The 23,879-nt window shown below is 54.8% G+C and overlaps 1 protein-coding gene across 2 annotated transcripts; it reads left to right on the forward strand.

The window, feature by feature from the left end:
• The first annotated feature begins 557 nt into the window (after positions 1-557).
• On the forward strand, positions 558-22,736 carry ERN2 (endoplasmic reticulum to nucleus signaling 2). 2 transcript variants are annotated; one of them, XM_084641276.1, is made up of 22 exons: positions 558-710; positions 6,156-6,273; positions 6,680-6,713; positions 8,084-8,156; positions 8,487-8,559; positions 8,999-9,121; positions 9,565-9,666; positions 10,407-10,668; positions 11,042-11,120; positions 11,235-11,385; positions 12,211-12,332; positions 12,595-12,771; positions 13,362-13,572; positions 13,981-14,071; positions 14,833-15,022; positions 15,691-15,790; positions 16,129-16,328; positions 17,107-17,254; positions 18,100-18,227; positions 19,493-19,616; positions 19,985-20,052; positions 20,138-22,736. In XM_084641276.1, the coding sequence occupies exons 1-22, from the start codon at positions 630-632 to the stop codon at positions 20,360-20,362; spliced, it is 2,880 nt and encodes a 959-aa protein (XP_084497402.1). In that variant the 5' UTR covers positions 558-629; the 3' UTR covers positions 20,363-22,736. The 2 variants fall into 2 exon arrangements, with proteins under 2 accessions (XP_084497402.1, XP_084497403.1); XM_084641277.1 differs by having other exon boundaries at positions 13,987-14,071.
• The last annotated feature ends 1,143 nt before the right edge of the window (positions 22,737-23,879 follow it).

Genomic DNA, 23,879 nt, shown 5'->3' on the forward strand with positions numbered 1-23,879 from the left:
GCGGCGCGGCATTCCCCCCGGAGTCGCCTGGGGGGCCGCCCGTGCCCCCTCCCCCGTCGGCAGGAGCCGGGGCGAAGAGAGCTGAGGGGTCCCGGCCCCCATCTCCCGGCCGGCCCGGGGGCGCTGAGCGCCACTGATCCGAACTGCGAACGCCGGATCCCATGGAAACGGCTTGAAGCCAGCGGCCGCGGCAGCCCCCGCCCCAGCACCCACGGGGCGGCCCCCGCCCGGCCCCGCGGCGGGGAGCTCCTGGGCTGGGCCGGGCCGGGCCGCTCCTGCCCGGCGGGGGCTGACGTGGTGGCGGGGCAGGAAACCCGCATCCTGGTTCCGCCCGGCCCGCGGTGAATCATTAACCGGCCGGGGCGCGGGGCCAGCGGCCGGAGCCTCGGGCGAGCAGCCGGGCGGCCCGAGCACCGCGCCCGGGGCTGGCGCAGGCCGCTGCCCGCCGGGGCGGCCGCGGGGAGGCGCCGCTCGGCGGCCGGGCCCAGACCCGCCCCGCGGACGGCGCCCGCCGGAGCCCGCGCAGCGCCCGGGCGGGATGCGGGGCGGCCGGCGGCGCTAGCGGCCCCGGGGCATGGGGCGGGCGAGCGGCATGTCCGCCCCTGCCCCCGCCGAGCTCGGGCAGCGCGATGGGCGGCGGGGGAGCGCGGCCGGCCCGGCCCGGGCGGCTCCTGCTGGGTCTCTGGGCACTGGCGGCTCACCTGGCGCAGGTAAAGGGGGGCCCCGTCGGCGGGCGCGGGGCGGGCTCTGGGGCCACCCCCCCCGGCAGGCGGGGGGCCCCGTCGGCGGGCGCGGGGCGGGCTCTGGGGTCACCCCCCCCGGCAGGCGGGGGGCCCCGTCGGCGGGCGCGGGGCGGGCTCTGGGGTCACCCCCCCGGCAGGCGAGGGGTCCCTGTCAACGTTGGGGGTCTGGGAGAGCTCTGGGGTCACCCCCAGCAGGAGGGGGCTGTCAATGAGGGGTCAGAGAGGGGGGGAAGCTTCAGGGTAAAGGTACCTGTAATCGTTGTGTCTGTTTCAGAGGAGCAGCCGTGTTAGTCTGTGTTCCCAAAAAGAACAGGAGGAGTTATGGCACCTTAGTGACGAACCAATTTATTTGAGCATAAGCTTTCCTGAGCTACAGCAGATGCATCCGATGAAGTGAGCTGTAGCTCAGGAAAGCTTACGCTCAAATAAATTGGTTCGTCTCTAAGGTGCCACAAGTCCTCCTTTTCTTTTTTCGTTGCATCTGTGAGGAGACTACTGAGCCTGCTAGGGGGCCGAGCCCCTCATTAGGGCCCCATACTGAGGGAGGTTGAAGCTGTGGGTTTGCACACACATTGTTACCAAGCTTCTTGGTTGATGTTCTTGAGCAGCCTGGTTTGCTGTCTAGTGTTTCACCCCCAGGAGGGAGGGCAGGTGGGCGATGCTGATCCCCAGTGAACGATAGGAGAATCTGCACCAGCCTGGATATTCCACCATAGAATCCCACGATCTTGGTGGATGGAAGGGGGGCGGGTGGCAAAGTGCCCTGGAGTGCTGTCTGCTGGGGGATAGCCTGTAGTCAAAATGGGATTATTTGCCTTTTGCCAAGCTCAGGTGTTAGATCCAGTCCTGGTTGGGCACGAACAGCTACTCTGCACTCAGGGGCAGCTCACCCAGCTTCCAGTGGTAAAGCTGACTGCGGGGGCACAATGGCCAGGATACAAGTTGTCCCCAGTTAGTTTTGACAAACACCGTTTGTTCATGACCCTTTACTGCCAGGGGCAGGCTGAAGAGAGCTTGGCCCCTGTGGGTGGAATCTGTAACACTGTCGTCCTTTCTCCACCGAGTCCTGCTCAGCAATGACTGTGGGCCCATGCCCTGTGACAGGATTAGAACCCACAACCTGCTGCCTCTTTCTGTCCGATTGGATTGGGCGACTGGATCAAGGTATTGCCAGCGTACTCAGGCTCGCAGCTTGTCACCACCACTAGTGATATGGCCACGTCCACAGACTCCAGGGCTGCGTGCCATGATGGCTTTTTGAATGGATCATTGATCGGCTGTCTGCCAAGAAGAGGAAACCAGCCTGTGGTACCTGTCGGGCTGATGCCATAGGTCTGTTAGGGTATGTCTACACTGCAGTGAAACACCAGGGGCTGGCCTGGGTCACCTGCCTCGGGCTCATGGAACTCGGGCTGTGGGGCTATAAAATTGCTTGTGTAGATGTGGAGACTCATTCCCTGCAAGGTGGGAGGTTTCCTGCGAGCCGCAGTCAGCTGACATGGGCCAGTGGCAAGTGTTTTATTGCAGTGTAGATGTACCCTTAGAGCAGGGGTGGCCAACCTGGGCCTGAGAAGGAGCCAGAATTTACCAATGTACGTTGCCAAAGAGCCACAGTAATACGTCAGCAGCCTCTCCCACCCAGCGCCTCCCACCCACCACTGATCAGCACCTCCCCCTCTCCCTTCCCCTCCCCTTCCGCCCCCGCACCTCCCAGTCAGCTCTTTCTTGGCATGCAGGAGGCTCTGGGTGGGAGGGAGAGGAGCAAGGGCATGGCAGGCTCAGGGGAGGGGGTGGGAAGGGGTGGAGTGGGGGCAGAGCCAGGGGTTGAGCAGTGAGCATCCCCTGGCACATTGGAAAGTTGGCGCCTGTAGCCCCAGCCCCGGTCTTGGTGCCTAGACAAGGAGCCGCCGATTAACTTCTGAAGAGCAGCGTGGGGCCCCGGAGCCCCAGGTTGGCCACCCCGGCCTTAGAGTCTGGAGAGACGTGTCCTGGTGCAGCCTTTGCTCCTCCCATTCCCTGAGAAGCTGTGGTTCAGCTGTAGTAGTGGCTGTAAGGTAAAGTCTATTACAAATAGATCTCCAGGGCTTTGGTAGAAACCTCCAACCCTTTTATACCCGAGGGTAAATAGGAGCCTGAATAAAATCTGGTTCAGTAACTGGTGGGCAGTCTAGCCTTTCAGTGCCTGGTATAAGATTGGCCAGAACATCTCCCAGTCATGTATGGCAGCCTGAGAATTGCTGAATGTAAAGAGAAAACCACCCTATTTAACAATGAAATTAAAGGGCTTAGCAGCTACCTGGACTGACAGGCAAGTTGGATGATTCTGCAGGTGTATGAGCCTGTCTCTAAGTCTTGTGCAGGAGCTTGGGGCTGTGTGCTGGGGTTGGGCAGCCCCTTAGTTTGGGCATCCTTCACAGAAGAAAAGAGAAGGGCTTTGGAGGAGACATCACAAACTCCAGAGAGCCTAGGGAGGAAAGAAAGGGGCGGAGAATGTGACTGATGCCTGCTCAGGGGCCTTTGTGAAATGAGTTTGGTGACTCAGCCCAGTTTCCATCAGACAGGTGGCTTCACCACAAAAGCCACCATCTCCATTAGCCCTTTTTGTGCTCTCATCTGCAGTCTCAGCGGAGAGCAAGGACTGAACAGGCCATGAAGACTGACCACTGCCCCCTGGCACCCATAGCATAGTGTGTGGGGCGGTGGAGGCCTATTGTTGAGGTGCAGTGAGGGGGAGCTTGCCCTGCTTCTGCCTGCTGGTATGCCTGCTTCTGTCCTGTTGATAAAGTGAGAGCTGCCGAGCCAGCACTAAATATACTTAAGGTTAAACAAGAAGGAATGATAGAAGTGGGAGAGAGAGAGAGATGGCTGGCAGGGGAGTGAGCAGGTGAGCATCTCTGCTAGGTGGGTTGGATGAGAGTAATCAATGCGGACAGGAGGGAGAGAACCAGTGGGGTGACCGAATTACTTTTGAGGTGTGCTGGGTGATGATGGCTTTTATTTATGTAGTTACAGCTGCATGAGTTTCAGCAAACAATGGCTGCAGGGAAGAATGTGTGTCTTTGTGTGCCCCCCCCCAAGTCCCTCTCTGGTTTGGTTCCCTGACTGATAGCCTGCACAGCCCTCCCCACAGAGGACTCGTTCCTGCTCTTCTTCTCTTCACCCTGCCCAGAGTTGGAGTTTCTTTTCAGTCTGGGTTTCTCTGCCCTGTCTGGGCTATACCCTAGCATCTAGTTGTATTTAGCAGACCCTAGGGAGTGAGAGGTGAGAGCTGGGCCACCAAGTGACAGCATCCAGAATCCAAGGCAAATACATGGCCCATTGAGCCCTCTGGGCTAGTGAGCCACAAGGTAAAAGGCTGCCTACTTTATCATCACCAGTGTAAACTCCTGGCAGTGCCCAGGAGCCAAGCAGGGGTCACGTCTAGATCCCAGGCCACTGTCACCCTTTTTCCTGTAATGTGGTGCTGAGTACGGATGTTGTTCCTGCCTTAGTCAACGGAGGCAGAGAGGACCGCCAAATGGCTTATTAACTGAAGCCTGTATGGGAACTGGAAGCCGTGTGGGTCTGGTGCTCTGAGCAGGTGGGCTCATTGGCAGCAATTCAAATCCTAATTCAGATTCCTGAGCAGGAAAAGAGCAGGTGGTTCCCTTCCCTCCTCAGCCTAGAGTGCCTTCTGCCCCGCCCCACCATGCCCTGGGGCTGTTTGCTCAGCCTTGGTCCTGTTTGCCGATGGGTGAGGCTGGCTTGTGTTGGGAAGGTGCAGTGTGGGCTGGCAGTGGCCCTGCGAGTAATGCACACAGAGCATTGTTTCTGTGGGGGATTTGAAGATACCGTCTCAACATCAGGGTCACTACAATCCATGGCATTAAAGTCCTGAGCCAGCAACACTTGCATTTCTGGCAGGAAAAGCAGCCTAGCCAGTTTGCTTCTGGGAGAGGCTAGTGGCTGGGTCAGCTCGTGTCACCCTTTAGCAAAGCATCCAGGAAATCTGATTTAGGAAACAGCCACTCTGTTCTATAGCTCATCTCCAGCAGGAGGAGGAGCCTGCTGGTGTCGATTGCCCCTTGGCCCCATGTTAAATTATGTTCTGTTCGGAAGGGCAGAAAATAGGGGGCTCTTGGTTCAGACTACTGTGTGTTTTTATTAGTACTATTTGTAGGCTGAGTAAATAGAAAGCATTTTACAAATTCAGCAGGCAGTCTGCAGGAAACGCTTCACCCACTGCGGAAACGCAGCCACCTCTGGGGTAGCTATTGCCAGAGCGCCACAACGCTACACAACAGTTGAGGAAAGGAAATTGAGAGGAATCCTATATCCAAATGCAACGGCATGGGGAATTTTGGAATTGAAATGTAAATACCCAAACTGGAATTTGGCTAAAAAAATCCGGGTCTACATCCTGACTCTTGGGGAAACGAAAAGATTTCCAATAAATTCAGATTAAGGAATTAAGGGAGAGGGCAGTTTGTGTTTGATTCTTGTGCTGTATAAATATGTAAACACGCCGAGCTCTATCGATAGGTATTTTCAACAAATCTAAAGAAGTAGTGGACTGAGAGTCAGGACCCCTAGGTTCAGTTCCCAGCTCTGGAATGGGAGGGTAGGCTGGCTGTCAGAGCAGGGGACTGGGAGACAGGAGCTTTGGCTTCTGCTGCTGGCCTCCCTGTTAAATAGTCCATACCTCCAGCCGCACAGTGCCTTGTCACACTGGGATGGGGCTACTGGGGACGTGTAGTCTGCTGCTGGCCTGCCTTCCCTGCACAGGAAGGACTAATGCTACACCTAGAGTCTGTTCAGACCTTGTCTTCAGGGCACAGTTTATTTGTCAAACGTGACACTCACAAAGTAACACAAACCTATTCCCCTGACCAAAGGAGGCTGCAGGGGGCCCATGCATCTCTCCCCCTGCTGTCGGGCTTGCCATAGGAGCCAACCTGCTTCCTGCAGCTCTGTTTTCAAATGAGCTCTTTCAGCCCTGACCCCTTTCAGCTGGGTCTGATCATCCCCTCTGTTCTTCAAATGGCTCTGTTTCCACACAGAGCTGGCTGGCCCCAAGCCCCTGGCTGGTAAAGCAGCAGACACCCTATCATAAGGCAGCACAGACTCAGTAGGGAGAACACCCTCTATAGCACCTATTCCTGTATTTAGGGTTTTTTTCCATGTCTCCCTCCCAAGGGGTGATCCATCCTGACGCTGCTTCACTTATGAGACTTGATGGGATTACAGTACAAGGTGGTATCAATTTAGGGGGGAACCCTCCCTCCCCCCATTGCTTGACCCATTGGGCACTTCCTCAGTGACCCAGTGGAGTGGTTAGCTGGTGTACTGGGGGATGCAGTTGGCAGGCCCATTAAATGGATCTGGTTGTCCTGGTCAGGCGCTGTATTATCTTTGCCATGTTTCTGCCCTCAGTGTCTTGCTGGCAGCACAGTGACTGTCCCAGAAACACTGCTGTTTGTGTCCACCCTCGATGGGAACCTTCACGCTGTGAGTAAGAAGACAGGCGACATCAAGTGGACCCTGAAGGATGGTGAGCAATGACTCTGGAGGGTATTTATTTGGGGGTCAGGTCCCCGGGGATTGCCATTGCCTGTGGTCAGGCTCTCCTCCTGCCTGAGAAGGGCTGGAGGCATTGCCTCCCGTTCAGATCCTGCCTGTGCTGCTCTGAGCAGGGGACACTGGAGAATGACACCTTGTGCATGGCCCAGTCCCAGGGGTCTTGCTGTTTTAAGGGGAGTACATGCACCATTGGGCAGCTTCATACAAGCAGCTGTGACTGCTCGGGGCTCCCGGCTGGGTCTGAAATGCAAATAGGTAAATGATCTGAGCTTGTAACCATGTGATTGCAAATCCTGCTGTGAATGCTGCCACGTGGCCCCCTGTGGCAGGGACATTAGAGGAGACAACTGATGTGTTTCTTTCACTCTCTCTTTCAGATCCCATTCTTCAGGTGCCTGTTTATGTGGCAGAGTAAGTGTCCCCTCCCCTCCCCTTCCCTCCCCAGGGTGTCCTTTGCAAGAAAGGTTTCAGAGTAACAGCCGTGTTAGTCCGTATTCGCAAAAAGAAAAGGAGTACTTGTGGCACCTTAGAGACTAACCAATTTATTTGACCATAAGCATATGCATCCGATGAAGTGAGCTGTAGCTCACGAAAGCTTATGCTCAAATAAATTGGTTAGTCTCTAAGGTGCCACAAGTCCTCCTTTTCTCTTTGCAAGAAAGCTTACCACTTCTCATCCTGCCAGGCCTTTGCAGACACTGACTGGGGAGCTGCTCCCCAGGGAGGTGCAGAATGAGGAAATGGAGGCTCAGAGAGGTTGAGCACCCTGCCCAATGCCACAGCTTTTTCTTAAAATCTTTCCCCTTTTACTAGCACTGGTGCCACTTGGCCACTGCAAGCTGTATCGCAGACAAGGCCCGGCCGCTGTGTCATCTAACCTTGCTCACAACCACGCTAAACAACATGCTGGCAGCCCCTGAGCCCTGTCTAAACTTGTGCTTCTACCAGTGGAAGCAACAGTCGTAAACTTACTGAGATACCCTAATGCAGCCAAACCCTGTGTGAGTGCAAAGGCAGGCATTTGCTGGGCAGATTCTCTGCAGGGTCTCCAGAAGCTTGCCATCAAAGCCAGAGCTTACCTCCTCTGGGAGGGGATGTTTATCTGAGGGGCCTGTTGTTAATGGATCACTCACTGGCTCTCTAGTACTGGTCTGGGCTGCTTGTGTCTCCTGAGGAAATTGGTTAGTCTCTAAGGTGCCACAAGTACTCCTTTTCTTTTTGCGAATACAGACTAACACGGCTGCTACTCTGAAATCTCCCAAGCTGATATTCAGGGCTTCATTCATTCTCAGTTATGATTCCTGTTTGACTTTCCTCCCCAAGGAGCCCTGAACTGCTACAAATACCAGCAATGTAGGACTTTCTTCCCCCACTGCTGAATGTGCAGCCACCTCTAGGGTGGACACGACAGCTGTCTAACAGCGCACAGTAACACACCACACACGTTTAGGATGAGAAATGAGGAAAAATTCTGCATCCATTTGAAACTGCAGGGGGAATTCATGGAGGCAAATGGAATGACTCCAGCTGGGATATGCCAGGACATCAGAATGGGGTAGATGTGGAGTGGCTGTGTAGGAATTGCCATATTGGACAGACCAGTAGTTCAACTGGTTTGGTATCCCATGCCAGGAGATTCACCGGAAGGCATACCCGCCCCCCCTCATAGCGAACAATCATGGAATAACCTACGGAGGGGGATCCTTCCCCTAACCCCTGTGAGTAGCTGGCTTGTGCCCTGAAGCAGGACATGGCTGGCATTTCATTCTCCTTCCTTTCAGGCCGGCATTTCTCCCGGACCCCAATGATGGCAGCCTGTACATCCTGGGAGGCAAGAACAAAGAAGGCCTGATGGTCAGTACCTGGGGCGGAGGGGTGGCTCAAGAGTGCTGTCCTCCATCCTTCCTGGCGGTGGTGCATGCAAACAGGGCATGAGATGGCAGCTCTGCTGGAAGGTGCAAGGGCCTCATGCTCTTCGCGCTAACCCCTGCCACCTTAGGAATGGCCTCTGGGAGAGACAGCAAAGCCATGTGGGTCTCCTCCCTGACTACTCCTGTGGCTGGCCTGTGTGTCTGCGTCACCCGAGGAGGACCCCCTTCTTGAGGGACGGGCCGTGGTGCATGTGGCTGTCTCCCCTGGCTCTTTGTCACTCACAGGCTGCTTCACTGTCTCTGTTCACTACAGAAACTCCCATTCACCATCCCAGAGCTGGTCCAGTCCTCACCGTGTCGCAGTTCAGATGGTGTCCTCTACACGGGTATGAGCAACCCCCTGCTGTGGGAGAGAGAAGGGGCTTTCTCTGTGCATAAGGCAGCCACTCCTGCTCCCTCCTCCAGACTGCCATGGAGATGACACTGGGACAGCCTGGCACTGCAGGGGTTTAAATTAGTAGGGTGCAGATCTGTGTGCAGGACCCATAGCCAGCTCCCTGTTGGAGCCAAGCCAGACTTATGGAAGATCTGAATTTGAGTATGAACGTGCCAACCCTCTGGGACAGGGGAGCTTGATGGAAGGGGGTAGGGGTGATCCTGTGTGGGAGCAAGTCTGGGGGCAGGTGGGAGTGACTGGAGATTGGCCTGAGGGGAAGACGGGTTGGTGTTGCATGGGAGAGGACCTAAGGAACCTGGAGAAGCGGTGGCTTCTGAAAGAGGGGTACCAGGCACATGGGAGATTGAGAGGCATTACTGACTTTCCAGGGAAGAAACAGGACACATGGTTCGTCGTGGACCCCAAGTCGGGAGAGAAGCAGACGACGCTGTCAACAGAGGCCTGGGATGGCCTGTGTCCTTCAACTCCTCTCCTCTACATCGGCCGCACCCGTAAGCCAAGTCCCCTTTCTGCTGGTTGCAGGCGCAGAGCCATAAGGCTGAGGGGCTGTTCCCTGTGTCTAGTCAGGCTGCCATCCATTCTTACTGTTGGAGGAGGTTCCCAGTTCTGGTGTGCTGGAGCAAAAGGCCCTACTTTCCCATTACAAATGGGGAGTGGAGACCTTTGGTTATCCAATGAAAAGGGACAATCCCTATAGCTCTTCTGATGCTCCTTGACCTCCTCGCAGGGCTTCTCCTGAGGGAGGCTCTCCTGACTATGTCATTAGTTCAGTGTTGCCTAGCAGCATTGTGGTGTGGTTCTCTTCTGAAGTAGTTAACAGAATGATCAGCATCCTGTTCCTCTGGCCTGTCCCGTTGGAAAGCCCCTCGTTCTGGGTAGAGTAGCCACCTGAGTTCCAGCACAGTGGTCGTAGCTGTTCCTCTCTGATCCCCAGAATACGTCATCACCATGTACGACACCAAGTCCCGGGAGCTGCGTTGGAATGCCACCTACCATGACTACTCAGCAGAGCTCTACGACGAGGCGTACGATTACAGTGAGTCCCTGGGCACTGCAGCGTGTGTGTGGAGGCGGGTCCTGTTCTCAGCTGCAATGAGGCAGTCCCAGCTTCCCAAGGGGAGAATGGTCCCCCTCACCTCCATGGTTATTAGCTCCTGTCCAGCTTTGCTTGCACATGGAGCCTTGAAGCAATGCTGTCCGTGCATGGGAGGCTCTCCGTTTCCAGAAGGACTGATCTGAAATCAGTGCTGCATTGGAGAGTCGTTTTCCCGCACGGCAGCGGGGGAGGGGGAGAGCAGCGGGGCTGTGGGCAGCCTTCAGGACTACAACTTGCCTGACTGGAGAGAGTCGGATGCTGTGACCGGGCAGGTGGCATATGTCTGTCACAAGCGCTGTGCCAGCTGATCAGTGCTCCAGCTGTGTGCAGCCCTCCTGGGCTGGGGGAGAGTCACTGACGCTTCCGAAGGGCAGACTAAAGGGCACACGTGTCTGGGAAGACATCCCTCACCCCCAGCCCCTGTGGATCCGGGGGAGCTGGGGCAATAGGATCCTCTGGGCTGCCTTTGGTTTGGATTGAGGAGTCACGTGGGGCGAGGACTGGGGAGGTTTGCTCCTTGCAGTGACCCAGCAAATGGCACATGCCCCAGTAGCATCAGTGGGCAGCATCCCCAACCTGTCTGTAACTGGGGAGACTAAATGGTCTGTGAGAGGGGGTGGGGGAGAGACAACCTTCCCCAGGAAATGCTATGGCATTAGCTGCCTTGTGTCTGTGGCTAGAGATGGCTCACTTTGCGTCGAGTGGGGACGGCCTGCTGGTGACTGTGGACAAGGAGAGTGGTAATGTCCTGTGGATGCAGAACTATGGCTCCCCTGTGGTGGGGCTGTATGCGTGGCACCAAGACAGTCTGCGCCGGGCCCCCCACCTCAACGTGGCCATGGAGACGCTGCGCTACCTGACCTTCCACTCACAGGACATCCGCCTCATCAAGTGGAACTACCAGTCCATGAAGGACTTCTCCACCACCAAGACCCAGCTGCTGTAGGTGTTTCAGGGGCCTTCCAGGTCGGGGCAGGAGGGCAGAAGCATGCTGGGGGGTGAACCTTGGTACCTACGGGGTGGGGATGAGGGTGGCAACGCACTGAGGAGCGCTCTGGAGATGGAGTTGATGCTCTCTTGGGTGAGAGGACAGTGGCTCCCCAGGAACATGCTAGGGTTGGAATTTAAGCTAAGGTAAATGAAATGCTTTTCCTGCCCCTCTCCACCTTGGAAGGAGCTGGCTGTGTCTCAGAACCGGGGGTGTGGCTGGGGGTCCCCCAAGCCTGTTTCTCTGGGAGGTCTCACTGCATTCATGTTGCTCTGTTTGTCCCATGCGGTGGCACAGGCTGGGACTGACTCTGTCTCTACACCACAGGCCGACACTCTACGTGGGGAAGCATGCAGCCAGCTTCTACGCCCTGACCTCCTTGGTCCACGAGAGCATGGCACTTGTGGTAAGTGTCCCATATCTCCTCCTGCCCCCTACATGCCCTTGACTGGCAAGGCAAGTCGGTGTGAGTGCCACGTCTGCCCTGCCTGATACTTACTGATCTGTCTGACTCCTCCAGCCCCAGGGGATCACGCTGGCCAGGATCGATGGCCCCACCACAGATGATGTGACAGTGAGAGCGTCCGGCGAGTGTGAGATCACACCAAGCACAGATGTCAAGTATCCGCAGGGCAGCATGAGCTCCCTGCACAACGAGTGGCTCCTCATAGGTGAGGGCTCCAGGGCTGGACAGGGCATTCCCTGTCCCGTTGCTCCTGGAGACTGTCCCAGTGAGGGGGAGCCAGGCATGGGGATGTTCTTTACTGTGGCAGAGTAACCTGCTTTGCCTGGTACTTTAAATGAAACCTGTGCTGTGATCTGCACCCACAAGACGCTGCAATGACTGAGGGCCGGGATTTACTTTCCCGGGAGCTAGTTTCACTGCATCCCTGGCTCCTTGCCAGGGACAGCTTCCTGTGCAGGCATGGGGGGCAGAAAATCTGCGAAGCGAGGCTCACAAACCTACATGCAAGTGAATAGATCGTTGCACCCAATGTGTGCGCACAGATATTGTGCCTGGGGAATAGCAGCTGCAAACAGGAGGTGCGTGTACTCACCCCAATACTGTGAGCACAGTCGTGATGTCAAGTGAACAGGTCTGCATCGGCATGTTTGAAAATTTGGCCCATGTTGTAAAACTGCAGCAGGGTAACTGCAAGCGGTCACACCGAGCGAGTGGGGTCAGGTCTTGGGCTGAGGAGTTTCTAAAGAGGTCACTGCCTAAGCTGTCACTAAAGGAGATCTGGTGTGGGACACGCCTCCTCCAGGATCTGAGGCCATGGCCTTCCAGGGATCCTTGCCCACGCCCAGGGATTGAGCCAGCAGGATGTTGCTCTGATTCTCTTAATGCGTGAGGCCCAGATGTTTCCCATCCTGGCAGACCCCCCCCCCCCATGCTGTGTGTCTGGCTGGGGCCCCTGCTGGGCTCAGTTTGGAGCTGTGAGCAGACTGAGGTGTGACTGTGTGGTCAGGTGAGCGCTTTCTCTGTCCCACAGGGCACCATGAGCTGCCTCCTGTGGTCCATACCACGATGCTAAGAGCCTTTCCAGAGACCCTGCGGAAGACTACCGAAACCATCATCCCCAAGAGCTCCCCTCCCAGGACTCTGTTTGATGATGTGAGTGGTGTGACTGTCTGGGGGGCTGCCCAAAGGTCTGTGGCACGTGGGGGGCACCCAGAGGGACAAGGAGAGATGTCTTGTGTGCAAAGCAAGCTGGTGTGTCCTGGCATGTGGGGTCTGGCAGGGAGAGCGAGGAATTGGAGGCATGCTCCATGTGCATTCCTGCATGTGGGGGGAAGCTGTGGGGGATGGAGTCTACAGCAAGGGATGCCTGGGGGGCCCTGTTGGTGTAACCCATTACCCTGGCTCTGTGTTGCAGTTTCTGACCCCAAACGGCTTGGAGGATCAGGCCAGCACGGGCGGCGATGGGCGGTTCCGTTGGGACTCCACCCAGGCAGAGCAAACGGAAATCTACCCAGAGTCAGGCAGCTGGGATCTTGTGGTCACTGCAGTGCTACTGGGCGGAGGCATTCTGCTCCTGAGTTTCGGTCTCAGGGTGAGTCTTTCTTCTCTCTGTGGTGCCCCTTGCTGGCAGCTGCAGGAACTGATTGCCGCAGCAGTCCCCCTGGTATGGGGGCTAAAAGTTTCCTCTGATCCCTGCTTGCCCTATTCCTTGGTACACACGGCGTCCTGGTTAGCATGGCCATACAGGGTGCTGTGATGTTCCTGTTACCAGGCCCTCCCCTTGTTGCCCCAGAGGAATCGGCAGCCATCAATTAACCCTGCAGGCCTCTCCAGGGTCATATTAAGTACCTCTAAGAACCTTCTGTGTCACAGCTCTGCCAGTGTCCTGAGTCATGGCCTCCAGCACTCCCTGCTGCCTTAGCCCTGACTCTTCCTGCCCCACCCAACTCTGCTGGTTCAAGGGCCCAGGAGAGGCGAGCTCAGTTGCCCCATTACTACACAGAGCCCACCCCCACTGGAGCTGTTTGACCCCAGGACGGGGTTTGCTGGTTTCCTTCACTGTAATGGGGGAGGGATAATTGTCACGTTGCTGCCCTCAGGGTGGTAATGCCACCTCGGTAGGTTCATCTGCATCACCTGCTTTTCCAAGAAACTGAGACATCCACGCTGTTTGTGCCCCAGAAACTGCTGGAGCAGCGACTGCCGCAGCAGGGACTGCTTTCCCCAGGCCGGATCTCTGGGGAGATTCTCCCGCCAAGCTCTGAGGAATCGCTGAGTGGGAGCCAGCGAACATCTTCGCAGCCATCACGGAGCTCAGGCTCATCCTCCTCACAGAAGGACCTGCCTAATGGAATGGCCGACCAGGATCTGGCTGTGTCTGGAGCTGCTGAAGGTCTGTGCTGGTGGGGAATGGGGAGGTACCTTCTGTCCTGTGGTCCAGCTTGTGGGAGGCAGGTTGCCCATGTCCCCTTCCTCAGAGAGCAGAGGGGGCCGTGTTAGGAGGGAAAAGCCAAGGCTCGGAGGCAGCACTAAGTTCTAGAGCTCAGGTCAGGATGACGTCTTCCCCAGGGCTTTCCAGAGCGGGGCATTCAGGAGAGATGGTGCCATCCGCAGTAGGATCAGGAGGCACAGAGATGCAGAGGGGAAGGCTCTAACATCAGTGGGGAGACAGAGGAAGCTGGTGCTGGACAAGCATAGGAAATAGGAAGGAAAGGAAAGTAGAGATGGGGCCTGAGAGGGGCAGGTGGGCAGTGAGTGAGGGGATGGCTAGTGATGTTAATCCGATCTGCACTCTCTGCAGCTGCAGAGCCTGATTTGACTGTAGTTGGGAAGATTTCCTTTAACCCCAAGGAAGTGCTGGGCCATGGAGCCAGGGGAACCTTTGTATTCAGGTGAGTAGTCGTCCCATCCCCCCACCGAATGCCCTGCTTTTTGCTAATGCGAGGTCTGGTTTGGAGAAGCCACGACTTCTTTCCTCCTCAGAGCTGGGAGCCGTGGGGGCTTGGCCTGGCAGTAACTTGGAAGGCCCTTGCAGGGTGGATCTGGCTGGGGCCATCTGGTAATGGGGTATCGAGCTTTCCTGTCTCACCCACCTAAATCAAATCAGATGATTCCTGTTGGACTGGAATTCAGTGGCCTCTGTAGAAAACAAGGCGGGAAGTTACCAGTCCTGCCCCCCTTGCACTTGGCACAGCAGGCCCCCCAGCTGGCAAGCACAGCCAAGGACTGAACTCCCCTCATGGCTGGCATGTAGACACACTGGGGAAGCCTGCGCTGCCCTGCCCGGGCTGCGTCTGCTCCGGTGCACAGAAGGGTTCTGTTGGTTGGTCTGCCTGACGCTGAGCGGAATCCCTCAGGCTGTGGCTACAGCACCTTTCCCCAGGACCGAACTCACTCTGAAGGCCGAGGGGACTTCATTTCTCTGAGAAAAGGCTCCACCAAACCTGACCTTTCCCAGTGGCTGCAGAGATTTCAGCCTAGGCCCAGTTGCCCTTGTGTTTGGGGTGCGTCTCCTGATGTCACACTGGGGAGCCCTTGGGGACTAGTTCTTGGGCTAGGCCAGAACCTGGGTGGATCTCTTTGAGAGTCTCCTGTGTGTCTGGGCTGGCTGGCCTGTGGGCAGGGTGTGATGGTGGCTCTCTTCTGATCCCAGGGGTCAGTTTGATGGCCGGAATGTGGCTGTTAAGCGCCTTCTGCCCGAGTGCTTTCACCTCATCGACCGGGAGGTCCAGCTGCTTCGGGAGTCAGATGAGCACCCCAATGTTGTGCGCTGCTTCTGTACGGAGAAGGACAAGCAGTTCCGTTACATTGCCATTGAGCTCTGCTCTGCCACACTGCAGGAGGTGAGCCACTGGGCTGCTGCTGCAAGGTGGCTGTTAGCTCTGTCGCTCCTGCTGGGTGTTCGCTATGCAGTCCAGGTCCAGGGGCCCTCGTGGAACTATTTCATCGCTGGTTTGTCATCGGCTACCAATGGCCTGGTGTGCCATACTCTCACGGGAGATAGCAGGTTCCAAAGGTGTGCGTGTGGGGATGGGACCTAGGAATTCCTAACTTCCTGTGTGGCATAGGGCAGGTTGTTCCATCTCTTTACACCCGTTCCCCCACCTGCAGAACGAGAGAGAACTGATGATGGGATAATGCTAGCATCGCTCACGGGCGTGTGGCAAGGCACCCGTCCTCATTCACTTGCTTATTCGATCCCCTCTGCACTAGGTGCAGCTAGTGCTTCATCGTGCTTCCTGCGCACCCGGGGCAGCTAATCTGGCACGCGCCTGTTCCCTTCTGTAAGGCCTGCAGTGAAGTGTGGAGCTGCCGTATGAACGGAGAGGTTCTGCCTGGGGAATGCAGACCTCGGACTCTAGCTTGGTTCTTTTCTTCTGTTTCCCAGGATTTAAGCTGGGAAAAGACGTGGTTTATTGTCGCAGAAGGAAAAGTCCTTATAAATCTCTGACTCTGGTAAATGCAGACCTGGGTGAACTTCCTCTTTGGTTTTTCTCTCATCTGTTGTTAGTATGTGGAAAGCCCCAGCTTTGATCGTCGGAACCTGGATCCAGTGTCCCTGCTGTATCAGACCACATCCGGCCTGGCACACCTGCACTCCTTGAACATAGGTGAGGGAGCGCTTTGCCCCCAGTTTTGGTTGGGATGCCTGTTGCCTTAAAGCAATAGGTTCAGTTCTAGTGAATTGTCTGTGGAAGGGAAATTCTCCAGCCCAAAATCCTGGTGCAGAACTTGAATCCGCAGCCTGCAGAGGCAGGACTGCTGCTCGCTGACCCGCGCTGTGTGGCAGCATTGGTGGCATGCAGGTTACCCTGTGGTGATGCTCTAGCCTGGCACACCTGCACTCCTTGAACATAGGTGAGGGAGCGCTTTGCCCCCAGCTTTGCCTCCGGCTGCACGGCCTCTTCTGCAGGTAACTCCAGCTCACTTCGGAGGATATTTCTTTCAGTTCATCGTGACCTGAAACCCTGCAACATCCTCATCTCTGTCCCAAACAGTCACGGGCAGATCCGGGCTGTCATCTCGGACTTCGGCCTGTGCAAGAAGCTGCAGGGGGGACGGCACAGCTTCAGCCTCCGCTCTGGAATCCCAGGCACTGAGGGCTGGATCGCACCGGAGGTGCTGCGGGAGAACCCAAAGGAGAACCCTGTGAGTGTGCTGTTGTCATGTCCCCTCAGCCCTGCTTGCTGTGCACATTTTCTGTCCTTGCAGCTTCCTCCCTTGCACCTGCAGAGGATTATTCGTTCTGCCCACGTCGAAGGCTCTAATTCTCTGCTTTGCCGGAAGGCAGTGACCATGCTGGGCATCCTGGAGGGAGGCAGCTGCCCTCAGAGCTGGTGCCTCAGTCACTGCTAGAGAATCAGATAGTTTGGCAATAGGGATTGGGAAGTGCTTGTGTTGGCCCCCGTGCTGCTGGTCCATGCGGGTGTCTCTCATTCCGCAGGTGCCTCTGCGGGCTGGAAGCATGGTTCATAAAACCCTGCACCTGCTGTTGTTAACGTAAAAAGCCCCACAAAAGTCACAAATGTCAGCTAGGGGCCCAGCTCCCATCTGAGCCTTTGAAAATCTCCTCTCAGTATTTCTACTGCAGTGTCAGCCAAAGGCTGCAGTCAGGACCAGGTTCCCATTGCGCTAGGGGCTGCACAGACCGTAGAAAGAGACAGTCCCTGCTCCAAAGAGCTTCCAGAGAGAACTATTTGCGTACATCCAGGAGTTCTGCTAAACTCCCTTCTGCAGAGAAGAGTCTGGTCCCAGCAAGCAGCTCACGCCTATCAGAAGAGAGACCACTAGGTGGTCATTCTTGGAGCTCAAACTAAGGGGTTGCCTGGCTAAACCTTTAGCCAATCAAGTGTTCGTGTTCAGAAAGAGAGACAAAGGCCCTCCCACCAAAGCTGAGCACTCCCATGGCCCCGGTTGTGTTTTGCAGACGTGTGCAGTGGACATCTTCTCAGCTGGCTGCGTGTTTTACTACGTGGTGTCAGGCGGGGAGCACCCCTTCGGGGACAGCTTACGGCGACAGGCTCATATATTGTTGGGCTCTTACCAGCTGGCATGTCTCTTGGAAGACACTCATGGTAAGGACCCTTCTCTGAGGCTGTCTGAATGTTTACAGAGCTCCCAGCCCTGTACAATCTGGATGCTGCAGTGCTGCTCTGGCCCGGCTCCTCTGCAGCACCTTCCATCTGAGGATTTCAAATCACTTGGCAGATGTTGCTTTATTCTAGCCTCGCTAGCCCCTGTGAGGCAGGCAGGCAGGTCAGTACTGCTAACCCTGTTTTACAGCTAGGGAACCTGAGGCACAGAGAGACGAAATGACCAGCCCGAAGTCACCCAGGAAGTCATGACAGAGCCCGTTTTCCTGATTCGCTGTCCCATGCTGCAGCCACAGGACCAGCACTTAGGTGCCCAGAGGATAGAGACTGCATGTCCCCAGCAGCAGATCTGGAACCCTAGAACAATGGGAGAGGCCTCTTAGGTCATGACTAGTCCATTCCAATGGCCAGCGGCGGATTATCCCCAGCGGTGCTGTAGCTAGTTGAGTTGTAAATGTCTCGAGCAGTGGGGTTCCTCCTTGGCAGATGACTCCACAGCCTACTAGACTTCGCTAGTATTTCCAGCTACTTGTCTGAAATGTTCCTTTGCCCCATAGCTTGCCTATGGGGAGATATTGGTGAGTCTGGTGCATAGAAGGAGCCAGACATATTTTGTTGTATTTCATGGTCTTCCAATGATCTGGGGTTCAGTCCTGCACATGCACGTTCCCTTTCTGGGAATCCTACTGGGAGTATGCAGGACTAAGAGAGTCAGTAATATGATTGGAGCTGTGATTTGTAGCGAAAGCTCTGGGCTCGAGGTGTGGACAGCTCCCTTCAACCCCAAGGGTGTTAGTAACCTGCTCTCTTTCATGCTCACATCCAAGACAACATTGTTGCAAGGGAATTGATTTCGGTGATGATCAGCAACGAGCCCCAGGAACGCCCATCGGCCCCGCAGGTCCTCATGCATCCCTTCTTCTGGAGTCGTGAGAAGCAGCTGCAGTTCTTCCAGGTGAGAACCCTTTGGTTGAGCAGGGTGCATCCCAGTCCTTCTGTCCCCATTTCCAAATTCAGCAATGAAAGCTCTATTCTGTGACATCAGAAAACAAGCTGGTGTTTTTCCTGAAGCCTGGGATTCTCAGCTGGCCTCAGCTGGTTTGGTGCTCTGTGGTTATAAAATTCACCCCCTGCAATGAATCTGCCTTTTTGTGAGCAGGGCTTCTTCTGTTCCGGGATTCTTTGGCTGTGGGATCCGCTCCATGCTGCAGATTCTGAGTTTTCATTTAAAACAAGCAACCAACATGATTGCTAGCCCTTTTGCTTACAAACATCTTAAAAAGATGATCTGAGCATAACCTAACAGTGCTGTGTTCCTGAGTCTGCAGCGAGCCTGAAACAAAAGCTCTGAGAGGTGTGAACTTCCCCCTTTAGCTCAGTGAAGTATTGGCTCTGAAACCTAAAGATGACAGTTTATTTCGCTGCTGATCAATTTTTCAGAAACATCCAGCTAATATAGTGATCCCACAGTCCCAAGGTGCTCCCTGTGCAATTCAAGGTGCCAAAAGCCCCAGCTGTCTCCTAGCCAGTTGTCAAATCTCCAGCATCCCACCAATACCTTCATTGTCAGTGCAGAACTCAACAGCGCTCTGAAAATTGACAATGTGGAGAGGATCAAATAGATGGAATTGAATGCAAAAATAAACACAGACTGCGGTGCTGATTGGATCATGCACATGTGTGTTTATATCAACACACACACACACCCTTTTAAGTTAAAAGAATTCAGGGTCCTTGCCATAGAATGTAGGACTAGCTGTCTGCAGAGTGCAGGGCTCTCTGAGTTAATTGTGAGCCATTGACTTTCATACAAGGAGAGTGAAAAGCTTTCTCTTGGGTTTGGGGGCAGTGACCCTGCGGAGGGAAGTACCTTGGCATGGAGCCATCTCTCCACTAGAAGAAACAGTTTCAAATACCTCATCTCACCGTGATGGAGGCTGGGGTCTGTCAGGGGGTCAGGTTTCTGCTAGACCTCATTGCAGCCAACTGTGGGTTCCTTTCCCAGAATGCTCCAGGTCCCAGCCCATAGGCCGTACCTTCGGTTACAGACTCTCCTGTAGGTGGACCGTGCTGCTCAGTTCCGTTGGCACCCAGTGTTTGAGCAGAAGTAGCCCTACGTCACCTTGGTGTCCATAAGCCTTTGGAAAATGTCAGCACTGGGACTCCCCCAGTACAAAGTGAAGTTTCCATTGACTCCCCCCACCCCTCTCTGGATTTCAGGACGTAAGCGACCGTATTGAGAAGGAGCCTGCCGAGGGACCCATTCTTACTGCCTTGGAGTCTGGGGGGTGCTCGGTCGTGAGATTGAATTGGAGAGCTCACATCTCTGTCCCGCTGCAGACAGGTGAAGCTCAGGTGCCAGGCTTACTGCTTGGCAGTAACCTCACGGAGCCGTTTCATGCTGAGCCATGTGGAGCGTTTGCATGGAGCTCACCAGTGCTAGTGTCATGTTCTCATGCAGTCACTTCCTGGCAGCTGGAAGTCAAATGGACTGAAACCCATGGACCCAGAATGGATGACTAATCCAGCTAGCCCTTCCCCTCGACAGGGCTTTGTTCTGCCCAGTCTTAAATGCCCCAAGCAGATCTCCCTCGGAAGATTGTCCCACTGCATCCCCCATGGGGAAATGTTCCCAGCCCTGATGCCCTGTTAGCACATTACTGCAGAGGCCCAACATTGCTGATGCTTATTTGGGTCTCTTGCTGTTTGCAGACTTGAGGAAGTTCCGAACATACAAGGGCAGTTCAGTACGTGACCTTCTGCGGGCCATGAGGAACAAGGTACTGTTACTCCCCCAGCAGCGTGGGGTCCAGTTTGCCCTGTGCAGTGACCCTGGTAATCGTGTTTAATCTGTTTCCCATGTAGAAGCATCACTACCATGAGCTGCCAACAGACGTCCAGGAGACTCTTGGGGCTGTTCCTGATGAGTTTGTTCAGTACTTTACTTCTCGCTTCCCCGAGTTGCTGCTTCACACACACACAGCCATGCAGATCTGTGCCACAGAGCGGCTCTTCCACCCCTATTATCAGCAGCAGCAGCCAGGAGACCTTGGAAACAAGTGGAGAAGCCACACCTGGGAGGGAACTTAGAGTGAGGGCCTGCTCTCTGGTGCTGCCACGGTGAATCCTGCTGGAACAGGGATCCCAGCAGGCGGGGCTCAGCTGACATGTGCCTCAATTTTATCTTTTTTTAATGCAGAGATTTCTGAAGGATTTTATCTCCCCAGCAAAGCTACCAGGACCTAGCACAGCTTCACAACGCCACCTGCCACCCTAAACTGGTTCTGGAGCTCCACTTCCCCTGGAGAGCAACAGGATGGCATCTCTGGACGCTCCCTGGCACTCGCAGTCTAGGGATGTCACTGCCTACCTTTCCAGGGAGAGGCCTGTGGTGGGAACCCAAGAGAGTTTTCTCGGTGGTTCCTCAGTGGCTTGTCTCTTCGGGGCTGCTCCTTCAACCATGGCATGTGCCTGGCCCTGACTGAGGCCTGGTCACTAAATGTAAAGCGTTAAATCCAACCTGGGCTGCTGTGCAAAGCCACCCCTGGAGAGGTAGGTAAGTGCATGCACACGCATGCCTGTAGACAGAGTCTCTCTTTTTTCTTGGGACTCTCTGAATGGATTTTATCCAAACATAAATGTTCGGTTTATGCTCCATCGAGACATTTCAGCTCAGAAGATAATTGGAGCGGGGGCATTAGAATGGAAGAGACTTTTCCTGTAGGGCTGTAGTGTGGCAACCATCTCACCAACAGCTGCAGCGAGTTGCTTTACCATTTTTAATTGAAAATGTTTTAGGCTATTTATATTTTGCTTCCAAGACCCTATCTTTCCAGTGCCAGCCCTTAAGCATCAGACTGGGAAACAGCAAGGTCCTCTGTTGCCTGTATGCCTCTGCTAGAGCAGAGGCTGATGCAGCAAACTTCTCTCTCATTGATTCCTTTCCGTGCTGAGCTGTTGGAAGCTGGGGTGTTTGTCTATTTAAAACTTGAATGTGAACGGCAGGACTGATGTGGTCTTGACACTGGATATGGTCTTATGCCCTGGCTGGACAACATACCTGCCTGACATTTGGGCTGGGTTTTTTGTCCACTATCTACAGAAGATGTAGGCCACCGGCAGTGCTAAAATGAGAGGTCTCCGTCTCTCACCATAGCCCTTCCCCACTGTTTTGTGGCCAGGTAGAAGTCACTGGGGCTGGATCAAGTGGATTTGCAGAAGCTCAGTTTACAGGATGCAAGCTCAGGGCCTGGGTGCAGGAGCACCTCCTGTGGCCTCTTTTCTGCCCCACCTGGCAAGCCCAGCCGGGGTTGCCCAGCTCTGGAGGCAGGTAGGGAAGGCTGCTCTAGGGAACATCCCAACAGAATCCCCGTATCTCGGTTTGGCTGAGTAAAAAGCTTTCTCCGTCTGTAGCAGCTCATCTTCATCCCAGCTCGCAGGCTTGAAGATCTCGGGCAGATGCCTGATGCCACATCTGCATGAGGCACGAAACTATGGAACCCCAAGGGATTGTTTCCCCTATTTTGTGGAGGATGCTGCTGTTCATGAGGAGCCCTCTGTATAGAGGGGGCTTCCTCATCCATGCAGAGAGCCTGTCTCTTGGAGCGTACGGTGTACCGGGCCTCCCCCACTCCCAGGGCCTCCAAGAATCTAGAGAAATGGCCACCGCTTCCAAATTCCTTGGTTGTGAGGATCCTTTTGTGTCTGCTGGCAGTGTCTGATCTGGAATCTCTTCACCATGGAGGCAGAATCCTACCCTTGCCCAAGAGAACATTGCCACGGAGGTGGTGGTAGCATTTCCTGTTTTTCCTCCTCCTGGGACCCAGTCAGTGGAAGCAGAATTCTCTGCAGGACAGGGGTCTCAAGTGATGAATTACAAACTAGATGTTTTTAACTCCTTCTCAAGGGCCTGAGTTGAGAAATGGGGGAGGGGAGACTGCTGGAGCCTTCCCACTAACAAGGAATGCTCCAGCCCAGCAAGGACAGAAAAATCCTCCTTCAGCAGAGGTGGGATGGGGGTGTCCCTGAGGTCTGACCTTCTATCCCCAGAGCTGGGGAGCAGGTTTTCACTCTGCTGGGACATGGCCCTGGCCAGACTTCAACTCGCATACAGTTTCCACTGATCCCAGCTGGAGCCCCTATGGGAGGAAGAATTGATAATGGGTCTCTAAGCCCCTTCTGCATTCAGCAGCCTATAGATAACTCATGCCACTGTTGCTGCTGGGTCTGGAGGCCCCATGCCTGAATGTCTCCTGCTAGCTCTTCTCCTCTGGGCAGTGCTTTCCTCTCTAGGGGTGTGGGTTTTGTATGTTTTGATTTAGCTTTGTATGTGGGTGCTGGGGGTCTGTTCCTTTGGTCACAATCAGTTTGTACCTGGTGTATATTCAGAACATTTTATAGGGCAGAGAATGTTTTATACAAAATATTGTAAATAAAAATTGTCTTGAAAGTTTGGACTTGTTAACATTGGAAATAAACTCAGCAATTCATGCAGGCTGAAAGCCCTGCTTAGGAGCTGCATCTCCAAACTAAAGGGCCAGGGAGGGATAGTGAGGCCCCAAAATGTACATGTTCAGGCCTGCCAGAGTTGAGTCCTTTTGGATCCTCAGGGACACCCACAACACTGCTTAGGACTGCCTTGTAAGGGTATTTGAGACCAGGGTCTGAACCAAGTAGCTATTGTCCTCTTGAGTGATTGACCAGATGATCAAAAGTGTGTGTGGGGGGGGGGGAGAAAGAGTCTGCTCTGGAAATTGTGATAGTTTTGGCAGAAAGTTTGAATATTGAACAATTTTGAGCAAAAGCTGCAGCCTTGGAAGCATCACTATGGTGCATCAGGTTCCTATTCTCCTTTGGAGATGTCTGCCTGGTTGGACTGCATCTCTCAAAATCCACCACGGTCTCTGTTCTGGGAGGGGGAGGCAGTGCATCATGGGTGATGTAGTCAGGCCAGGGAGCTCAGCCCATACAGAGGAACAAGGCACCATTTCCAAATTGAAATGTCCTTTTTCAGATCTCTCTCTTTTCTGAGAAATCCAAAACTTCCCAGAGAAAACAGCCACTTGTCACCACTATCTTGGCATTGAATTGAATGCTCTGTTTGCCATCAAAACCTGTTGTGACAGGACATCCTTTGACCAGCTCTAGGTGTTGATAGCAAGGAAGCAGTAGCACTGGTGGTAAGAGGTTTGGGACTAGATAAGGGGGCTTCTGCTCAGCCCCTCAAAACATTCTCCCTGGGACAAGGCAGCCTGACTGCTCCTGTTTTCAGGGCAAGCTCAGATTCCCTCTGGGCAGAACTCCCCCATCTCTTCTGTGGAGATAGCAGGGGGGGGCACCTCCTAGTGAGGACACTGTCCTACACAGGCTCTTCAGGGCTGAGCCTTCATCCTAAAGCAGGGTACAGACCTCACCCCTGAACAGCAGAGTTAGGTAAGAAAGAGACAAAACCTGTCATTCTCTTCCCCTCTCCCCCCATATGCAGGGGAACTATTACTCAGGTTGGCCCCAAATGGGCAGAGGGGCTCCCTGCTGAGGTGCAGCCCTTTCCCCGCCACAGAGCCCAATACTGCATCTTAATGGGGGAAGATCAAAACCCTCCCTGCAG

This window comes from Lepidochelys olivacea (assembly GCF_965140295.1).
Source record: "Lepidochelys olivacea isolate rLepOli2 genome assembly, chromosome: 10".
NCBI classification, from domain to species: domain Eukaryota; kingdom Metazoa; phylum Chordata; order Testudines; family Cheloniidae; genus Lepidochelys; species Lepidochelys olivacea.